Raw genomic sequence first — 18,121 nt, forward strand, 5'->3', positions numbered from 1 at the left:
AAGAGCAGTATTTCTTTCTCTTTTCTTCTTATGATAATGACGACACCCTCAATGGTTGTTGACGCAGTGAGTAAACTTAATCTGCCTATCATAGTCGTGTAAATCTCTTGCGCATAACCATCTCCAAGAGCATGAAACCACCTTGGTAACTGGCAAGTACCATTTGATAAGGCAATCCCACAGTGACCACCATATATACAGAGAAACCAATCAAGCAGAATAACAGAGGGCCAACAAGGAACCTTCTCGGCAATAATCTGCGATCGACCTAATTTCTTAACTGAAATCGTAATAAATGACTCTATATGAATAACTTATCCTCATGTAATCCTTATCTAATTTAACGTATACTCATTAATGTTTCAAACAAACAAAAAAAAAGATCATGAACGAGTAGATATAAGATACATTGTCCTAAATAATTTCCAAGTTGAAGACTAGATAGCACCCATAACCATAGCCTGGTACCACTCCCCACGTAGCCAAGGGAGGAAATATTCATTTACAAGGAGATAAGAACAAAATAAAATTGTCCAGTTCATAAGTGTGAGTTGACTCTTGCATGCATATGATGATAATTTAATTTACGTGTGATGTGATTTTTAGTATAGCACTTGCCATCATCACATAGCGTGGAAGAGAACTAAGTCACGTAAGTTGCTTTAGACCCACTCCTTAGAACGCATGAACGGTTGCAGGCTATTAGAGTAAGAATTTCGTGCATCCAAAGGAAAATATCTTCTGTAGTTAATAATAAGAATCTTACGTTCTTATTCCAGTTGAACCTAAAAGCTGATCCTATAAATAGAGGTCGCATTGTTATGGATAAACACTGCAAGTCTCATACATTCGAACATCAATCCAATCAAATTATATTCTGTTTTTCAGTATCACTTGGATAATCAGAAATGGCAAAGAGTATTTACCCTACAGTTCTTTTTCTTGTTACGATAATGATGATAGATTCAATGGTTGTCGATGCAGTAAGTATACTCAATCTCCCCACAGTCGTCAATGTCATGTTAAAAAAATAATTTTCAATAGAATTTTTTTATGTGATCAACAAATTAAGGTATACTAATAGCTTTTATAAGATGTTATGCAAAATAAAAATAAATGGCGAAACCAAACGTTGGCTCTGCAGTCGGCCTGAAAATGCATTGCACCCATCTCAGTAGCCGTGTTTATTTTCTTCATGTTAACATATGAATGTTAACGTTCTCAGTTTTCCATTATTTATTCTTACTAAAATGGTTATAAATTTCTACAGAGGCACCTGTTAGCTAACACTGGTGGCTTGCTCGGGGGTGCCAGTCCAGGTGGCTTATTCGGGGATAAGAACACTGGTGGCACAAATTTGCTCGGAGACAGCAACACAGGAGGTACAAATTTGCTTGGGGGTAGCAACACTGGTGGAACAAATCTTCTCGGGAATAGCAACACAGGTGGTACAAATGTGCTCGGAAATGGCAACACAGGCGGCGTAAATGTGTTAGGAAACGGCAACACAGGTGGTGTAAATGCACTTGTGGGCAGTAATACAGGTGGCATAAACCTGCCCCATGTCTAAATATGCTCAGACGAGAGCGACGAGACATAGGCGGGAGCACTAATTAGCTCTCTTGTTGTTATAGTACGTGAAGCCTGAAGAAAGAGCAAGGTGAAAATAAGAAAGAAGTGGTTCCTAAGAGAGCGTCTACCAACAACGTGTTTGTAATAAAGTTATATCCTGACTAGCTTGCTCATGTTTGTTATACATTTCTATCCTTCGCGTATTTCTCTTCATCTATGTCAATCGCAAATACTGTAAAGATATTGAGTACTAAAATGTCAAAAGTATGTCGAGCATTTTGATTAACAATATTTTTTAACCTATCTCAAAAAGCTTCCCCAAAACTATCCCTCATTTACTAACTTATTTCTTCGCGAGTCTAATGATTTACTAACTTATGTCATCTCTAAAAAGGGTTAATCCTTTATTTTTTCTGGACACAGTATTTAGAGTGTTAACATGGGCGGTTTGTCCTTTTGATAAATTTTCCCTCGCATGGAAACACCAAGTATATGCTGCATAAATTAGAACAGTAACCAGACCACTAAAATCTCCATAACCTAAAAAATTGGTAAGCCATTCAAAACGCAAAACCAACTGTTGATAATCTCAATAGGTGAGATTGTAACGTTTTAGAAACTTGGCTGCCTTTTGTTACCATGAGGAAGAAAATGTTAATCACTTACTCTTTAACATTAAGTTAATTTGCAAGGAAAATCTGAACCTACTTCCTAAAAGGCCTCTAGATGAAACGGATATGCAATCTGGAAAACTAACTCAACAACTGATAGCTTGGAGTACAAGTCATGGTAGATAAAGATAAAAGAATCTTTGGTCACTGATGTTATTTGCTATATAAATGGTGGTCCATTTGGGATGAAAGCAATAGCAGAGTAATGGCGAAAGAGAGAGCAAGAGATGAGCAGATGATTATAACTAAAATCAAGAGCTTGTTATTCATATGGGGTTCTAATTAAAACTGGTTTAAACTAGTTAGCTTTCATGAGTTGGTGACTCACTGGAAAACGATTTTGAAATTTAATGGTGAGTACTTAAGAAAGTTATTGCGGGTCGAGGGTCTGGGTTTTCCTATTTTCTTATTCTTCGATGCTGTTTAACCTATTTCCCTCAAGACTAAAAGAATTAACCTTTCTCACTAAGAAATACTTTAACTTGTTGCTAATGTGAAGAAGAAATTAACAAAGGGTTTCACAGTGATGAGAGGCCCTGGTTTTTCCCTGGAGTCCAGGACTCCTGGAGCTAGGGTCACACAGAATAAACTTATTTGTCTTGGGAGGAAGCAACACTTTAATGCATGAACCTAACAGGACAGTTGCATGTTATTAAAGAAGACTTTCTTTTTGATATTTTTGTAGTTATATTCAAGATTTTTTGGAACATGATATCCAAAGGAGATATTTCAGTGGTAGTCGTAACTATCCTTCCAACTTGAACCTTATCAGTCAGAATATATCCTAGCTAAACGATAACCATATGATCCTTGTAAGTTAGGGAATAAAGAGATAGAGAAAGAAAAGGAAAGAAAATTAAGTTTGTTTAATCCAATATATACACATATACAAATGCAGTGACTAATTACATGCCATTTATGCAAATTTACTAACGATTTTTAAAAGTTCAAATACGTATAAACCGTTTCCATATACTCAATGTAATGTACATATTCAATGTAGCCATAACAATAGTTGTCGGCACACAAGCAACAAAACCTTATGGGTCGACATACTTTGTGCAGCAGGTGAAACTACGTACAGAAAAGGGAAGAGGCACCAGGTCTTTGCAATTTCATGGTACTGGAAAGATGAAAATGTCCACATCGGAAAATGGCATCAAGTTTAAATTAACTAAATGCTAAACACAAGAAGCTGAAAACAATTAATGGATACAGGAGACAAGACTTCTTGTCAGTTTCATATATAGATTTTTATTGCAGAAATTCCGAACCTAAGTTTTGGTCGACAATTCATATATTTACCCACTCTAAAGAATATGTCAAAGTGAAGAAAGTCATTTTTGCTAAAAAAAAGTGAAGACTGCAGTTCGATCACATGTTTCTTCATTGTGCTTATGTACACGATGTGTGGTTTAAAATTTACTTTGTTGTATAGAGGCTTGGAAAAAGCAAGGGATCGATCGTTCCAAGTTTCATCCTAGAAGGTTCCCTACTGCAACATATATGCAACTGTTCCGCAGTTATGGAAATAAAGAAATACTGAAATAGTAGGGTTTTTAGTTCACGATATAGGTCACAGAAGAACTTTTATCCTATGTTGTAGTGAAGAGAAGGCATTTTATCTGTATTGATGTATAAAACAAGCCTTTGATTGGGAAACAGTTTTTCTTATATAGTGAGATAAAAACTGATTCATGGATTTGTATCTAAAAAAAATGGAATGCATGGTTGCTTTAACATAGGAGCAATTGAGCTTAGAAATTAGAATAAAACGTGAAAGAATTAAGTCTTTCTCATGGCCGCATAATTTGATTCAGGTACCGAAATTAATTTGTCTCCTTTGAGCTAAATTCAGTAGAAAATATTCATGTACAAGGAGATGGGAACAAAATATATTTGTCCAGTCCATATAAGTGTGAGTTGACTCTTGCATGCGTTGATAATTTAATTCATGTGTGATGTGATTTTCAGTATGGTATGTAACGTGGAACAAGGTAAAAGAAATCAATACTAGATTGCTATAAGCAAGAAGAGAAGAGAATTAAAGCAAGAAGAGAAAGATAAGTTTTGTGTTTAATAATTTGATTGAGTAATAGATGGATCTTACAAGACTTAATCTAGCCTTTATATAGGCTTGAAGAATAACTAAACTAGGAAACAGAAAACTAAAAGGAAATCTAAAAGAATCCTAAAAATAAGAAAGACTGAAACTAGGAAACCATGGAAACCAAACCTCTAAGCGGAATCTTCTGGAATTGTAGTATTCCCTGCATCAGTCCCCCCTTCTAGAGTAAAACTCGTCCTCGAGATGTCCAAACAAACCAGAAGTTCATTGTCACCATGAAACGTAAAAATCTCTTGAACATTAAATGTGTTGGAGATATTCCAATCATTTGGTAGATCAATAACATAAGCATTATCATTGATCTTCTTTAAAACCTTGAAAGGACCATATTTCTTCATCTTGGTTTTGTTATAAGTACCCACTGGAAATCTCTCTTTTCTTAGATGTATCATCACGAGCTCCCCTTCCTTGAAGGTTTTAAACCTCTTGTGTTTATCAGCATCCTCTTTATATTTAGAATTGGACTTCTCCAGTTTAGATTTTACTTCATTATGTAATTCAGTTGCTTTGTCTACAAAAGAGTCGGCTGCAGTGTTTGTACTCTGTGTGGTGGGTAAGGCTACCAAATCAAGAGTATGATTAGGTACTTTAGAGTACACAATCTCAAATGGAGTTTTCCCAGTAGAACGATTCACAGAAGTGTTGAAAGCGAATTCCATATGTGGCAATAACACATCCCACTGCTTACTATTATCCAGGCACTTAGCTCTAATCAAATTCCCAAGTGATCTATTAACAACCTCAGTCTGTCCATCAGTTTGCGGATGTGAAGTTGTGCTGAATTGTAGAACTGTGCCTAAGCGCATCCATAAACTTTTCCAGAAATAACTCAAAAATTTGGTATCTCTGTCAGAAGTGATAGACTTTGGAACCCCATGCAATCTTACTACTTCTTTAAAGAACAAAGAAGCAACATTAGAAGCGTCAGTTGATTTCTTACAAGCCACGAAGTGAGCCATTTTAGTAACGATCAACTACGACCATAACAGAATCATTACCTCTAGCAGTACGAGGTAAACCAAGTATAAAATCCATACTTATATCAACCCAAGGTGCATCAGGAACTGGTAAAGGAGTATACAACCCGGTATTTTGAATTGTACCCTTTGCTCTCTGACAGACCATGCATTTTTGTACGAACTTTTGTACATCACGTTTCAAAGATGGCCAGAAATATCTTTCTTCAATCAGGGCAATGGTTTTATCTCTCCCAAAATGACCACCAAGACCACTGCCATGTAATTCTCGCATAAGATGTAAACGTAAAGACCCTTGAGGAATACATAATCGATTCCCTTTAAAAAGAAAACCTTCTTGTATAAGAAAATCATCAACCCCATGAGTTTGAGAACTGCATTGATCCCATAGTTTGCCAAAATCTTCATCTTCTGGATAAATGTCTTTGATATAGTCAAATGCATAACTCTCATTACGAATTGTAGTTAATAGATGACTTCTTCTACTTAAGGCATCAGCAACTTGATTCAATTTGCCACTTTTATGTCTCACGGAGAAAGTGTATTTGTTGAGTGTGGAAAGCCATCGATCATGCATTCTGTTAACTTTAGCAGAAGTATTCAAAAACTTCAAAGCATGGTTGTCAGTGTTGACAACAAATTCCCTATGTATAAGATAAGTATGCCACTGCTTAAGAGATTGAACAAGAGCCAATAACTCTAATTCATATGTAGACCATTTCTTTTGTGCATCTGAATTCTTCTCACTGTAATATGCAATTGGATGACCCTCCTGTGATAATACTGCACCAATACCAACAACAGATGCATCACAATCTATTTCAAAAGGCTTGTTGAAATTCGGAAGTGCAAGAATTGGTGCCGTACAAAGCTTTTCTTTAAGAAGAATAAAGCTTTTATCCATTGCTTCCGTCCACTCAAACTTCTCCTTCTTGAGACAGTCAGTCAAAGGTGCAGAAATAGAGCTAAAGTTCTTCACAAATCTTCGATAGAAAGAAGCCAAACCATGAAAACTACGAACATCACGAATAGAAGTAGGAACTGGCCAATCTTCAATTGCTTGAACTTTAGAAGGATCGACATGAATACCATCAGTAGAAATCACATATCCCAAAAATGTTACTGAAGAAGCCATGAAGGTACACTTCTTCAAATTAACATATAAAGAGTTGTCAGCAAGAACTTGAAACACTTGTGAAAGATGTTGGAGGTGTTCTGGCTCACTGCGACTAAAAATTAGTATGTCATCAAAATAGACAATAAAAAATTTACTGAGAAAGGGTTGGAGGACCTGATTCATAAGTCGCATAAAAGTACTAGGTGCATTAGATAACCCAAATGGCATGACCAGCCATTCATATAAACCTTCACGTGTCTTGAATGCTGTTTTCCACTCATCTCCACCTCGAATGCGTATTTGGTGGTAACCACTGCGTAAATCCAACTTAGTAAAAATAATAGAGCCCGACAGTAAATCAATCATATCATCAATACGCGGGATCGAAAATATATAAGGAATGGTGATGCGATTTAATGCTCTGCAATCGATACACATCCTCCATCCATTGTCTTTTTTACTAACCAAGAAGGCAGGACTGGCACAAGGACTGTTGCTAAGTCGTATCAAACCCTTTGTAAGCAAATCATTTACATGTCCCTGTAATATCTCATGCTCAGCAGGACTCAAGCGATAGTGTGCTTGGTTTGGTAAAGAGGCTCCAGGAATAAAATCGATGCAATGTTGAATATTCCGTAAAGGAGGTAATGCAGTTGGTAGTTCATCTGGAAATAAAACATTATATTGAAATAATAAGGGCTTCACTTTTGCAGTCAACTCAATCATAGGCTTAGAATCTTCATGGGAATGTAAAGAATGTTGTGGGTGCAAAGAACGAATAACAGTGGCTACGACAGCATCAGTCTGCGCACAAGAGTTTGAAGTGGAAATGGATGGACTAAGAACCTTAGTTTTCCTCTTATGAACAAAAGTGTAAGTATTCTCGAATCCATCGTGAACCGCTTGAAGATCGTATTGCCAAGGTCTGCCAAGAAGAAGATGGGTTGCCGTCATATTAATGACATCACATAGAACTGTATCTTCATAACCCTCAAAAGGGAATGACACATAACACTAAAGAGTAATCTTCTGTGTGCTAGAGGCATTAACCCATCCCACAGTGTAAGGTTCTGGATGAGAAGTTACTGGTAGTTCAAGCTTCTTAACTACGTGATCAACAATATAATTATCCACACTGCCACTATCAATTATCATCTTGCAGATTTTACCCCCAATATAACATCTTGATTTAAAAATACTGTGTCTCTGAGACTTGCATTGTTGAGTAAGAAATAATGGACGAATCATCCCAACAAACTCGTCGTCATCACCAGGTGAGTCTTCATCTTCGAACTCATTAACCAAACCAGTGACTTCATTAATGAACTGAGGTTCACCAATCAAAGCATTGAATTTCCGAAAATCACTAGAAGTGTGCCCGGTTGCTGACATTTATTGCACTTATCTCCACGAAATTTTGTATAAGCATTATTAGCTCACTGTTGCGGTGGAAATTGTTGTTGCCTGTTATGAAACCGATTCCCTGTAGTAGGAGGAGTTGGTTGCAGAGTGTGAGACTGTTGACCCGGCTGAAGATCAACTGGATTGGCTAAGATAGGTGTATCCAGAGGTGGAGTATAAGGCGCAATATGGCTAGGTTGTCGATGTGAATGACTAACATCATCATAAGGAGGCCTGGGAATATTCAAAACAGTATTTGGATAAAAGTTTTGAGATGAATTGGTACACCTGTAAGCATTTTGGTAACGCCCTTGTCTGGATGGATAAATCCTAGAAGAACGAATAAGACGATTTTCTATCTTAATAGCTTGCTGCACAGCTTCGACCATAGTAAAAACTGAATGAGTCATACCATTTTGTATTAATCTATTCAGCCCCTCAATGAATCTTGCAACTAACTGTTCTTCAGATTCTTTGAGTTGATTTCGTGCGACCAAATTATAAAAATCTGACACATATTCTTCAACAGTTCGTGCCCCCTGCTGAATGTTTTGTAATTTGATGAAAAGTTGCTGCATAAAGTCTCTAGGTAAGAACTTATCCCTGATCAAAGTTTTCATACGTTTCCAAGTACGTATTTTCGGTTTGTTAGCGTTTCTACGATCATCACAGATCTTATCCCACCACGCTGCAGTTCCTCCTTTGAGTTTGTATGTCACAAGTTTAACCTTAGAATCTTCAGGGACTTCCATGAATTCGAAAAAAGCTTCTACCTCAAAGAACCAATCAATTAGTTCTTCAATACGAAAATTTCCAGAGAAGTTGGGAATATCAGCTTTTAGTTTATATTCTGGTAAAGAACTGTAAGGGTTGTGACCAGTTTTTAAACGTCGTTCTTCAATCCAATTCTTCTCTAGATCGTTTTCACGTTCATCTTCATCATCACTGTCAAGTGAAGGAGAAACTATCTTCTTCTTTGAATGACCTATGAAACCTTCATATGGTTTCTTAATGTTTAAAGTACGCAATACATCTTCAGGTACTTCATCATTCTGTAAAAGCTGAAGTATATCTTCTTTAATTTTTCCTTCTAAGTCTACAAGCTCAGGCATATCCAAATCTAGATTTTTATGTTTTAATACCTTCAAAAGTTGATTCTGCATGGTTTCAAGCTTGGTATCTCTTAACCCTAATTTGTCCTCCATGGACTTCCCAAGAGCTTCAGTAATGTTTTTTGCCAAAATCTCAGTATGAGATTTGATGAGAGCTTCGATTGCTGCTAGAGTAACTGGTTGAGCAGTCATATTTTTTTTTTGTATACGAAAAGGAACTAAAAAAAAGGACTGAAAGGTGTTGCAGAAGCGATGTAAATGATCAAGTTATAGGATAAAAACCTAAAACTAAGCGGTTGATACCAACTAATGTGGAACAAGGTAAAAGAAAGCAATACTAGATTGCTATAAGCAAGAAGAGAAGAGAATTAAAGCAAGAAGAGAAAGATAAGTTTTGTGTTTAATAATTTGATTGAGTAATAGATGGATCTTACAAGACTTAATCTAGCCTTTATATAGGCTTGAAGAATAACTAAACTAGGAAACAGAAACTAAAAGGAAATCTAAAAGAATCCTAAAAATAAGAAAGACTGAAATTAGAAAACCATGGAAACCAAATCTCTAAACGGAATCTTCTGGAAGTGTAGTATTCCCTGCATCAGCATGAGTATTTTCTTCACAATCCGATAGAGTGGAAGGAAACAAGTCACGTACGTAGATTTAGACCCACTCGTTAGAATTGCATGAACCTAAATGGAAACAGTTGCATGTTACTATTATAGTACCTAGATAGAATTTCATGCATTTATACATTTGGACCCACTCGTTATTATGAACAGATGCAGGAAGATATTTCAAATATCTTGAATAGTCTCTCCTTATTCCAATTGAACCAAGTTAATTCTATAAATAGACTAGCATTGCATGTTATGGATACAATACAAGCACTCTCATACATTCGTTCCAGTATCTATCCAATTAAGTTATTTCTCTTTAATTGATAGTCGCTCAGCCTCAGATAATCAGAAATGGCTAAGAGTATTTGTTTTCTTGTTATGATGATGATGATGGCATCAATGGTTGTTGACGCTGTAAGTATACTTAATCTCCCTATAATAGTACTCATGCTAGAGAAAATATTTGAGATGATGTAGTTATAATAGTTCAAACAAAAAGACCTTTCTCCATATTAAACACATAATCATAGAAAATAGCGCCTGATACAATGACGAACATAAACGCCGGCTGTGTGATTCAACTGAAAATGTTTTGCATCAACTTGGCGGCCACTTTTCATTTTTCTTTCGTGTTAACGTATGAAAGTTAGGCATTCTCAGAATTTGCTTTCTCTATGCTTACAATTTTTTTTAATTATATATATACACAGAGGCATTTGTTAGCTAACACTGGTGGTCTCGGGGATACAACTGGTGGCTTGATTGGAAATACCAACCCAGGTGGCTTATTGGGGGACAAGAACACTGGTGGCACGAATTTGCTCGGAGACAGCAACACAGGCGGCATAAATGTGCTCGGAGGCAGCAATACAAAGGGGGTGAACGTGTTGGGGAACAGCAACACCGGTGGCTTAAATTTGCTAGGAGATAGCAACACTGGTGGCGTAGCTGCACTCGGTAATAGCAACACCGGTGGTGTAAGTGGGCTTGTGAACAGTAACACCGGTGGCCTAAATTTGCCTTCATTAGGTGGCATAACTGTGCCCCATGCGTAAATGTTCTTGGACGCAAAAGCGTGCGCACAGGTGGAATTAGCACTCTTTCCGTTACTGTGGAGTCGTAAGGAAGAACTAGAAAAGACAATGAAAGAAATGGTTCCTAAGAGAGCACAATTCCTTATGAACAATCTGTATAATTAAGTTATTTGTATCTTTTCATCTATGTATATAAATGTCATTTGCGAATAAATTATCATGTTAGAAAACATGATTCGTTGTATTAACGGTCGACAAATGTTTGTTTCATTGAAGGATTGTTTTTCAATATAGCATGAAATGATTTCCTTTTGATTTCATTTTTAACTATGCAGTGTTTTTCAATTTCTAGTCCATTGTATCTCTTAAAGTTCAATTTGTTTATATCTTTGAATAAAAATTGGAAAAAGAACGTTAGAAGAAACATGTCTTTTGGATTATAAATGGGAATTATAAAACTCCCTCCGTTTCTAAAAATAGGTAAAATGAATGTGAATTATCTCTTTTTTTTAAAACGAATGTGATATATAAAAAGCTTTTTCTTGGCATATATAATATATAGAAAGTGTATGGGAAATCTATATATGGAACTAATGGAAACTGCAAGATGAAACTTAGCTTATATAAAGACAACTCTTTTTATTGATATTTAGAAAATCTCTCAAAACTAAACACAAGCTCTAATTTTGCTCATATGATCAACCACAACTTTGGTGATCATATATATATATAGAACTATGAATCTCTTTTCCTAGTCCTATTACTTTATTACATGTCTTTCCTTTTCTTAGAACTAGATGACTTCTAATTCCCTTAGGATTACATCAATTTCCTAATCTTGTCCTAACCAGCTTGTTAGTGACTTCTATGTTGAAGTTAATCCAACATTCTCCCCCTTAAGCTTCAACCTTACCCGTGACATATCTTGTACTCCAATCAGTTGTCTCATTTCTTCAAACTTGATCCGAGCTAATGCCTTTGTCAATATATATGCTTTCTGCTCAGTTCCTGGTATGTGTTCAACGTTGATGATCTCCTTCTCGATACATTCTCGTATGAAATGATACCTTTTGTGAATGTGTTTCGTCTTCCCATGAAACACTGGATTTTTAGTGAGTGCAATTGCAGACTTATTATCAATCTTGATGAGAACTTTTTCAGGTTCTCTTCCTTTGATTTCACCCAACAGTTCTTGAAGCCATATTGATTGTTTAGCTGCTTCTGTTGCAGCCATAAACTCAGCTTCACAGGATGAGAGGGCTACAGTGTCTTGCTTCTGTGAACACCATATAATAGGTGCTTCACCTAGATAAAATATATGACCAGTTGTACCTTTTCCATCATCTTGGTCAATATTATGACTGCTGTCACTATACCCAACAATTCCTTTTGATCCTCCTCGACCATACTTCAATCCACAGCTGATTGTTCCTCTTAGATATCTCAATATCTGCTTTATTACATCACCATGAGACTTGCGTGGACTCCGCATATAACGGCTTGCTATTCCCACAGATAAAGCCAAGTCTGGTCTTGTATGTAACAAGTATCTAAGGCATCCAACATTTCTTCTATAACTCGTTGGATCAATCTCAGCTTCTTCTTGTTCCTTTGAAACTTTAAGTCCAAACTCCATTGGTATCTTAGTTGGATTACAAGTTTCAAGTACCGCTTCTTTCAGAATTCTCCTTGCATAAGCTTCTTGTTTAATCTGAATCCCATCTACTCCGTGATGGGCTTCTACGCCAAGGTAATAAGTGAGTTTTCCGAGGTCTGACATCTCAAACTTTGATGAAATTTCTCTCTTGAACTCATTGATCACCTTAAGGGAGTTGCCAGTCAAAAATAGATCATCTACATAGACTGCAATCACAAGAAGCGTTCCCTTTTCTTCTCTTTTGTATACTGATGTTTCTTTAGAGCACTTAACAAATCTGATTTCTCTTAAGATTTGATCTAACTTTGTATTCCAGGCTCGAGGAGCTTGTCTTAGACCATATAGAGCTTTTGATAACTTATAAACCTTATGCTCTTGTCCTTTTACTTCAAAATCTTCTGGTTGTTCAACATACACATCTTCTCGCAATTCACCATGTAAGAATGCTGTCTTAACGTCTAAGTGGTGAATTTCCCATGAGTTTGATGCAGCTTCTGCTATTAAGAGAAGAATTGTCTCTAGTCTAGCAACTGGTACGAAAAATTCATCAAAGTCTATGCCTGATTCTTGAACGTATCCCTTAGCTACAAGTCTTGCCTTATATTTGTTGACAGTTCCATCAGCATTTCTTTTAACCTTGAAGATCCACTTGAGGCCAATCACTTTTACCCCACCTGGCTTATCAACTAGAAACCAAGTCTTGTTTCTGTTGATTGAAATAATTTCTTCTCTACATGCTTGTGTCCATTTAGTCGAGACCTTTGCTTCCTGAAAATTCCTTGGTTCATCATTAACAGAAAGTAGCATAATCTCACATTCTTCTGCAGCTTGAAGAACATAATCCTCCAGATACTGTGGCCTTTGTATCTGTCTTGTTGATTTTCGCAGTGGAATGGGTTGAGTTATTTCATCGATCTCCTCTTCTTCTTCTTCTTCTTCTTCTTCTTCTACTTCTTCGTTATTCTCAGTGTTTTCATTATTCTCTTCTTCTTCTTGATTAACATCATTGTTTCCATTGGTATTGATGATTATGGGTCCTTCTCCTTCATCAATTACTTGACCCCATCTCATGTGAAACATTCCTGGATCCCTACTTGGTCCATCATTAGTTTCTTTCCAGTTCCAGTTTGCTTTTTCATCGAATACCACATCTCGACTCACTATCACTCTTTTCGTTGTTGGATTGAATAATCTATAATCTTTGGATCCAGGCTCAATTCCTAGATTCACAAGAGTCTGAGATCGATCATCCAGTTTCTTAAGAGTTGCAGAATCAACTTTTGCGTATGCTTTGCAACCAAACACTCTTAAATGATCTATGTTTGGTTTTTTATTTCGCAAACTTTCATATGGAGTCATGTTTTTCAGAGCTTTCGTAGGTATCCTGTTTATTAGGTATGTGGAGTGTCGTACAGCTTCTCCCCATAGATAATTAGGTACATGCATAGCCTTTAAAGAACTTCTTGTCATCTCCATTAGAGTCCTGTTTCTCCTCTCCACCACTCCGTTTTGTTGTGGTGTATATGGTGTAATAGGACCACATAAATCAGCATGAAGAAGCTCTAATGGCTTTGAGGCTCTGAATGTTGTTTCTTTTGGAAAACCTTGACACGTTTGTTTCCCAACTAAACATGATTCACAGATCCTTGATTCATCGTTTATTTATGATAGCCCTCGAACCATCTTGTTCTGAGACATAGTTTTGAACCATCTTGTTAGTGACTTCTATGTTGAAGTTAATCCAACAGGAACAATAAGCGTCCATTGATATGGTTGTGTGGAGGAAGACATAGCTGCAAGAAGCATAAAATCCCATGGCGTGAAATTAAAACTTAATGAGGTTAATTTTTTATTCCCTGAAACAAATTAGTGACCCAATTTTACGGTAAATATCAGTTTGATTGTAAGTCGACTTTTCTACTAAATAAAAATCTTCAGATATTATGCACTACACGAACATGCATGTAGATCGTTTTCAGCCCAATGATTTTTTTCATTTTTGCCCCTCGGCTGTGAAAACATAGCATCACTCTTTTTCGCTCATGTGTGTAACTTCGTTGAGGAAAAACTTCACACGGAGAATCGGAACCATGGGGCGGTTCTTGTGGGTTGTAATGTAACCCTTACCCTCCCACTCCGATAGTTACGAAAAATGCCCAAAAATGTTTCACTTTTTAAGTCTTTAGTTTAGCTGGAGTTTACGTTTTAAGAATACATACCATACCAGCATACCTCGTCAATTAAAACTTTGCAAGCCGATTTTGGTAACTTTTACCGCTTAATATTTTGATGATTTAAATTGAGTATTCAAGACTCAAGAGAAATCGCGGCTGAAACTAGAGTTAGATTAAGTACTCAGAAAAGGAAGAAAAATCTAGTCCGCACCCACAGATTCCGAGTTTCCTCGCTGCTGAGAATACTAAATACATTCTCAGCCAACAAGAAGAAAACAATTTTAATCTCAATCATGGTGGAGAGACAAAGATATTACGAGTTGATGGAACAAAATATAATTGTACGTCCCAAAATGTCTCTGTGAGTTTACTAGCTTGCATGTGAAGATGATTAATTATTTTTCTTGTGATGTAATTTTAGACTTTAGTATCCGTCTTCAGACAAGAAGTGAAGGAGGCAGGTCACGTACTATGTTGCTTTAGATCCCAGCCGTAAGAATGCAGCAACCTAGGACAGTAGTAGTTGCATTAATTAAGTACTCGATATTTATATACTTATTTTGTCGGGCTAGGGTATCTAGACTACCGTGATTAAATCCTAGGTTAAAACCAAGGAGCTCTCGTTTCTTACCTGACCGGGGGAATGTATTTATTTTAAGTGACCAATGGAAATAATAGAACTCTTGATCGACATCTAGTTTGTGATCAGGTGAGTGTCGAACTGCACTAGGCCATCTCCTATGGTTAAGTAGTAGATATTTGAACTGTCAGTAAGATCTGAGCCCCTTATTTCAAAATCCAAATGAACTAGCTCAAAACTAGTTCTATATATAGAGCCATGCATTGTTATGGATACAATACAACTCTCGTATCAATTCAGTCATCTATCTTCTCTTTTGTCAGTGAGATAACTGTATCAAGTTGCTCATTTAGATAACCAGAAATGGCAAAGAGCAGTATTTCATCAGCTATTTCATTTCTTGTTATTACAATGATGATACCGTCAATGGTTGTTGATGCAGTAAGTATACTTAATCTTCCTATCGTAGTCGTGTAAATCTTTCGCATGCATATCAAACACAAAAAAAAAAGATAATCAGGATGTACTATATCTTTCTATGTAATATAAGCTTTGTCTCTTGTTCAAAAAAAAAAAATTAAACACAAATTAATATAAGCCTGAAAAACAAAGGTACTAGGATATATACTTATCTGAGTGGTCATATGAAAAAATGATAAACACAAAAATGATTTGCATTCATCCCCGAAGACGGTTTTCATTTTTATCCTTGTTAGTCTATAAAAATTGGCATTCTCAATTTTCCTTTTACCTCTTCTTACAAAGTCTTTATTAACTTATACAGAGGCATTTGTTGGCTAGCACTGGTGGTTTGCTTGGGGGTACCAGTCCAGGTGGCTTATTCGGGACCGGAAACACAGGTGGAACAAACTTTCTCGGAGATACCAACACAGGCGGCACAAATGTGCTTGGGGACGGCAACACAGGTGGCACAAATGTGCTCGGGAATGGCAACACAGGTGGTGTAAACGTGTTGGGGAACGGCAACACAGGTGGTATAAATGTGGTCGGAGATAAGAACACAGGTGGCATAAATGTGCTCGGAGACAATAACACTGGTGGCATAAATGTGATGGGTAATAGCAACACAGGTGGTGTAAATCTGCTTGGTGATAACAACACCGGTGGAATAAATGTGGTAGGAAGCACCAACACAGGTGGTGTAAATCTGCTCGGAGACAACAACACAGGTGGCATAAATCTGCTCGGAGACAACAACACTGGTGGGGTAAATGCGCTTGTGGGAAGCTGAAGATTCAGTTGGCACAAGTGAAGATTGAATGACACAAAGGATTAACGTGGTTCGGCTCTTTAAGCCTACATCTACAAGAGAGAAGAGATGATTCTTTCTTATTAAGAATCTGTAACAGTACAATGGGGATGGTAACCTTATATATGTATCTATTACATATAGATGATAACCTTCCTGATATAGAGAAGATATGATCTGTAAAAGAGAGAAAGTTTTGTTAACGGTAAACACTTGTAAGGGAACAGTATATGTCCGTATCAATCTTCACCTTATTCTTTTCCAACACTCCCCCTCAAGTTGGTGCGTAGATGTCTATTGAGCCCAACTTGCCCAATATCTCTTTCATTTTAGCAGCGGATAGTCCTTTTGTAAATATGTCATCCAACTGCAAAGCACTAGGAACGAAAGGCGTACTGATAACATTGGCTTTCAAGTTTTCCCTAACGAAGTGGCAATCAACTTCAATATGTTTTGTTCTCTCATGGAAGACAGGATTTGAGGCAATATGCATAGCAGCTTGGTTGTCGCAAAATATCTTGGTTGATTGAGACGATGCAAAACCCAAATCTCGCAATAAGGCTCGGAGCCAAATTATTTCACAAGTTTTTAGTGCCGTGGCTCGATATTCTGCTTCGGCACTAGATCGGACAACTACATTTTGTTTCTTCCTCATCCATGTTACCAAATTTCCACCAACAAAAGTACAATAGCCCGTTTTCGACCTTCGATCAACAGGGCATCCATCCCAATCTGCGTCTGTGTAGGATGAAATGGAAATAGAACAATGACCAGTAATAGAGCTATGTTCATTTTTACGCATCCACAAACCTCTTCCTGGTGAGCCCTTAAGGTATTGCAGAATTCTATGGACAGCATTCATGTGATGAACCGTAGGAGAATGCATAAATCTACTTACAAAACTCACGGCATAAGAGATGTCTGGTCTTGTAATGGTGAGATATATAAGCTTGCCCACTAACCATTGAAACTGACCACGATCTGGAAACAAATCACCATCTTCATCAATCTTTGCTCGACAATCGATAGGCGTCTCCGATGGTTTTATCCCCAAGTTTCCTGTTTCCTTTAGTAAATCCAATATATATTTTCTTTGATTTATAAAAATACCTTTCTTAGAGTAGGCAATTTCTAAACCAAGAAAATACTTTAGGATACCTAGATCCTTTATAGCAAATTTGGTGTGCAAGAGAGTTCTGAGTCTTGTAATCTCTGAATGATCATCACCTGTTATCACTATATCATCCACATATACCAAAACCACAATAATACTTGACGCGCTTCCTTTGAGAAATAATGTTGGATCTGCGTTACTTTGTTTGAGACCATTCATCATAAGAACTGAGCTAAGATTTGCGTACCATGCACGTGGTGATTGTTTTAGTCCGTATATCGCCTTCTTAAGTCTACATACTGCACCTAGTTTTCCTTCAGCAGGATGGCCCGGTGGCACACTCATATATACTTCTTCTTTTAGATCTCCATGTAAAAATGCATTCTTTAAATCCATCTGAAATAATTTCCACCCTTAATTTGCGGCAAGTGATATTAAAACTCTAAAAGTATTCATTTTCGCTACTGGAGCAAATGTTTCTTTATAGTCTTCTCCATATGTTTGAGTGAATCCTCTTTCAACGAGCCTTGACTTGCGTCGTTCAATAGTTCTGTCACTCCTGTACTTTATTTTGTATACCCATCGGCAACCAACAACCTTTTTTCCTCGTGGTAGGCGAACAATATCCCAAGTTCCATTCTCGTCGTGAGCTTGTAACTCTTCCCCCATGGAGTTCCTCCAAACTGGAAGTGTGTTT

The 18,121-nt window shown here is 37.0% G+C and overlaps 3 protein-coding genes across 3 annotated transcripts; all 3 read left to right on the plus strand.

Moving 5' to 3' along the window:
• Positions 1-847: 847 nt before the first annotated feature.
• Positions 848-1,841, plus strand: LOC113329025 (epsin-like). Its single transcript, XM_026575994.1, has 2 exons — positions 848-983; positions 1,271-1,841. Exons 1-2 carry the CDS (start codon positions 909-911, stop codon positions 1,568-1,570), a joined length of 375 nt encoding a protein of 124 aa, XP_026431779.1. The 5' UTR covers positions 848-908; the 3' UTR covers positions 1,571-1,841.
• Positions 1,842-9,866: 8,025 nt separating this feature from the next.
• Positions 9,867-10,942, plus strand: LOC113329259 (protein rtoA-like). The gene is made up of 2 exons (XM_026576216.1): positions 9,867-10,009; positions 10,306-10,942. Exons 1-2 carry the CDS (start codon positions 9,947-9,949, stop codon positions 10,648-10,650), a joined length of 408 nt encoding a protein of 135 aa, XP_026432001.1. The 5' UTR covers positions 9,867-9,946; the 3' UTR covers positions 10,651-10,942.
• Positions 10,943-15,319: 4,377 nt separating this feature from the next.
• On the plus strand, positions 15,320-16,495 carry LOC113329285 (uncharacterized PPE family protein PPE62-like). The gene is made up of 2 exons (XM_026576243.1): positions 15,320-15,481; positions 15,825-16,495. The coding sequence occupies exons 1-2, from the start codon at positions 15,404-15,406 to the stop codon at positions 16,290-16,292; spliced, it is 546 nt and encodes a 181-aa protein (XP_026432028.1). The 5' UTR covers positions 15,320-15,403; the 3' UTR covers positions 16,293-16,495.
• The last annotated feature ends 1,626 nt before the right edge of the window (positions 16,496-18,121 follow it).

The sequence above is a fragment of the Papaver somniferum genome, unplaced genomic scaffold (assembly GCF_003573695.1).
Source record: "Papaver somniferum cultivar HN1 unplaced genomic scaffold, ASM357369v1 unplaced-scaffold_115, whole genome shotgun sequence".
NCBI lineage: Eukaryota > Viridiplantae > Streptophyta > Magnoliopsida > Ranunculales > Papaveraceae > Papaver > Papaver somniferum.